The sequence below is a fragment of the Gekko japonicus genome, unplaced genomic scaffold (assembly GCF_001447785.1).
Source record: "Gekko japonicus isolate JY-2015 unplaced genomic scaffold, Gekko_japonicus_V1.1 scaffold1748, whole genome shotgun sequence".
NCBI classification, from domain to species: domain Eukaryota; kingdom Metazoa; phylum Chordata; class Lepidosauria; order Squamata; family Gekkonidae; genus Gekko; species Gekko japonicus.
The window spans coordinates 2,581-3,981 of NW_015169832.1; the positions used below are offsets into that span (position 1 = coordinate 2,581).

The 1,401-nt window shown below is 51.5% G+C and overlaps 1 protein-coding gene across 1 annotated transcript in view; it reads right to left on the reverse strand.

The window, feature by feature from the left end:
• The window catches only part of LOC107115541, a gene marked incomplete at its 3' end in the record, with an annotated part of 46,631 nt that overhangs the window by 1,169 nt on the left and 44,061 nt on the right, over nt 1-1,401 (reverse strand). The window contains exon 16 of the mRNA XM_015417274.1: nt 1,138-1,144. Within this exon, the coding sequence (XP_015272760.1) occupies nt 1,138-1,144 (7 nt within the window). The remainder of the gene's footprint in view (nt 1-1,137; nt 1,145-1,401) is intronic.

Here is a 1,401-nt window from a genome sequence, read left to right on the forward strand (position 1 = left end):
GGCGATGGCAAACCCCCCCCCCCCCCTGTTGCTGTCTTGTCTCGAAAAGCCTGCAGAACCTCCAGAAGTCAGCTACAACACGATGGCACTTTTACACCGCCGTGCAAACGGACTTTGGTATGGCGAAGAAGTCTAGAATCGAATGCTCCACTTACGGAACATTCAAACTGAACAATGCAGAAACAGACAAGCTCTTCCAAAGCTCTCCTCCATCACAGCAACTACAGGAGACCAGGGTCAACAGGTATGGAGATACCAGAAGCCAGTTAAGGCCAAGATCCCCTTTGAGTCAATAGAGGAGGCTCCTCGCACCGTTTTGATGCCCCTCAAGGTCTGCCACCTTTGGCGGTTACCTAGATCTGCCCAGTGGTAGCGCTGACTTTGCTGGCTCAGTTTAAGAGACGCAGCTACTATTAACGGAGGATGCCCATAGAGCAGCTCTCCATGCTTATGACAGAAAAAGACCCACCACTCCATAAGAACATAAGAGATGCCAATGTTGGATCAGGCCAAAGGCCCATCCAGTCCAACACTCTGTATCACACGGTGGCCAGAAATACCAGGTGCCATCAGGAGGTCCACCATTGGGGCCAGGACATTAGAAGCCCTCCCACCTTCTCAACCCCATTCCAGTTGAGCATGGCATTCCATCGTTTGCATGGTGCATGGGTGCATCAACAATTCCAGGTACACACCCTGACCTGGACAGCCCAGGCAAGCCTGATCTTGATATCGGAAACCAAGCAGGGCTGACCCCGGCGAGGACTTGGAAGGGAGGCCTCCAAAGGAATACCAAGGCTGGGACGCAGAGACAGGCATATCGAGCCACCTCTCTGAAACGTCCAAGCCCCAGTAGGGGTTGCCAGAAATCACCATGACTTCCTGGCGTGCGTGCACGCACACACACACACACACACATACAAAAAAAAGGACTAATTCAAGATCCACACACTTACTAGTCCTTCCCAATGCAATACTGTGAACGTCTCCCCACTCCCACCTAATCACAAGTACTTACTGATAGACTGGTGCTGCTTGGCCTGGGGGTACATACAGGACTTCATTTTCATATGTCATGGTAGTACTCTCGAACTGGAAGAAGATTTGGGGTAGGGGGATTGTAATTTTTATACCCACCTGTGGCCTAAGGGAGAGATATCCGCTCGGTTGACAAGTCAGAGCGGGTGCCTTCAGCATGTTGACAGCACCCTGCCTTAAAGCTATGGGCCCACCCAGGGGTCATTTCATAGAAAGAGAGGTGCAGGAGCTCATTAGCATAACTCATTACCATAACTCATTTGCATATGCCACACCCCCTGATATCACCGGAAGTGTGTCAGAAGGCAACACCCACCGCTCAGGCTCCACTGGACCGTTTAGGATTGCTAACTATTGGGGGGG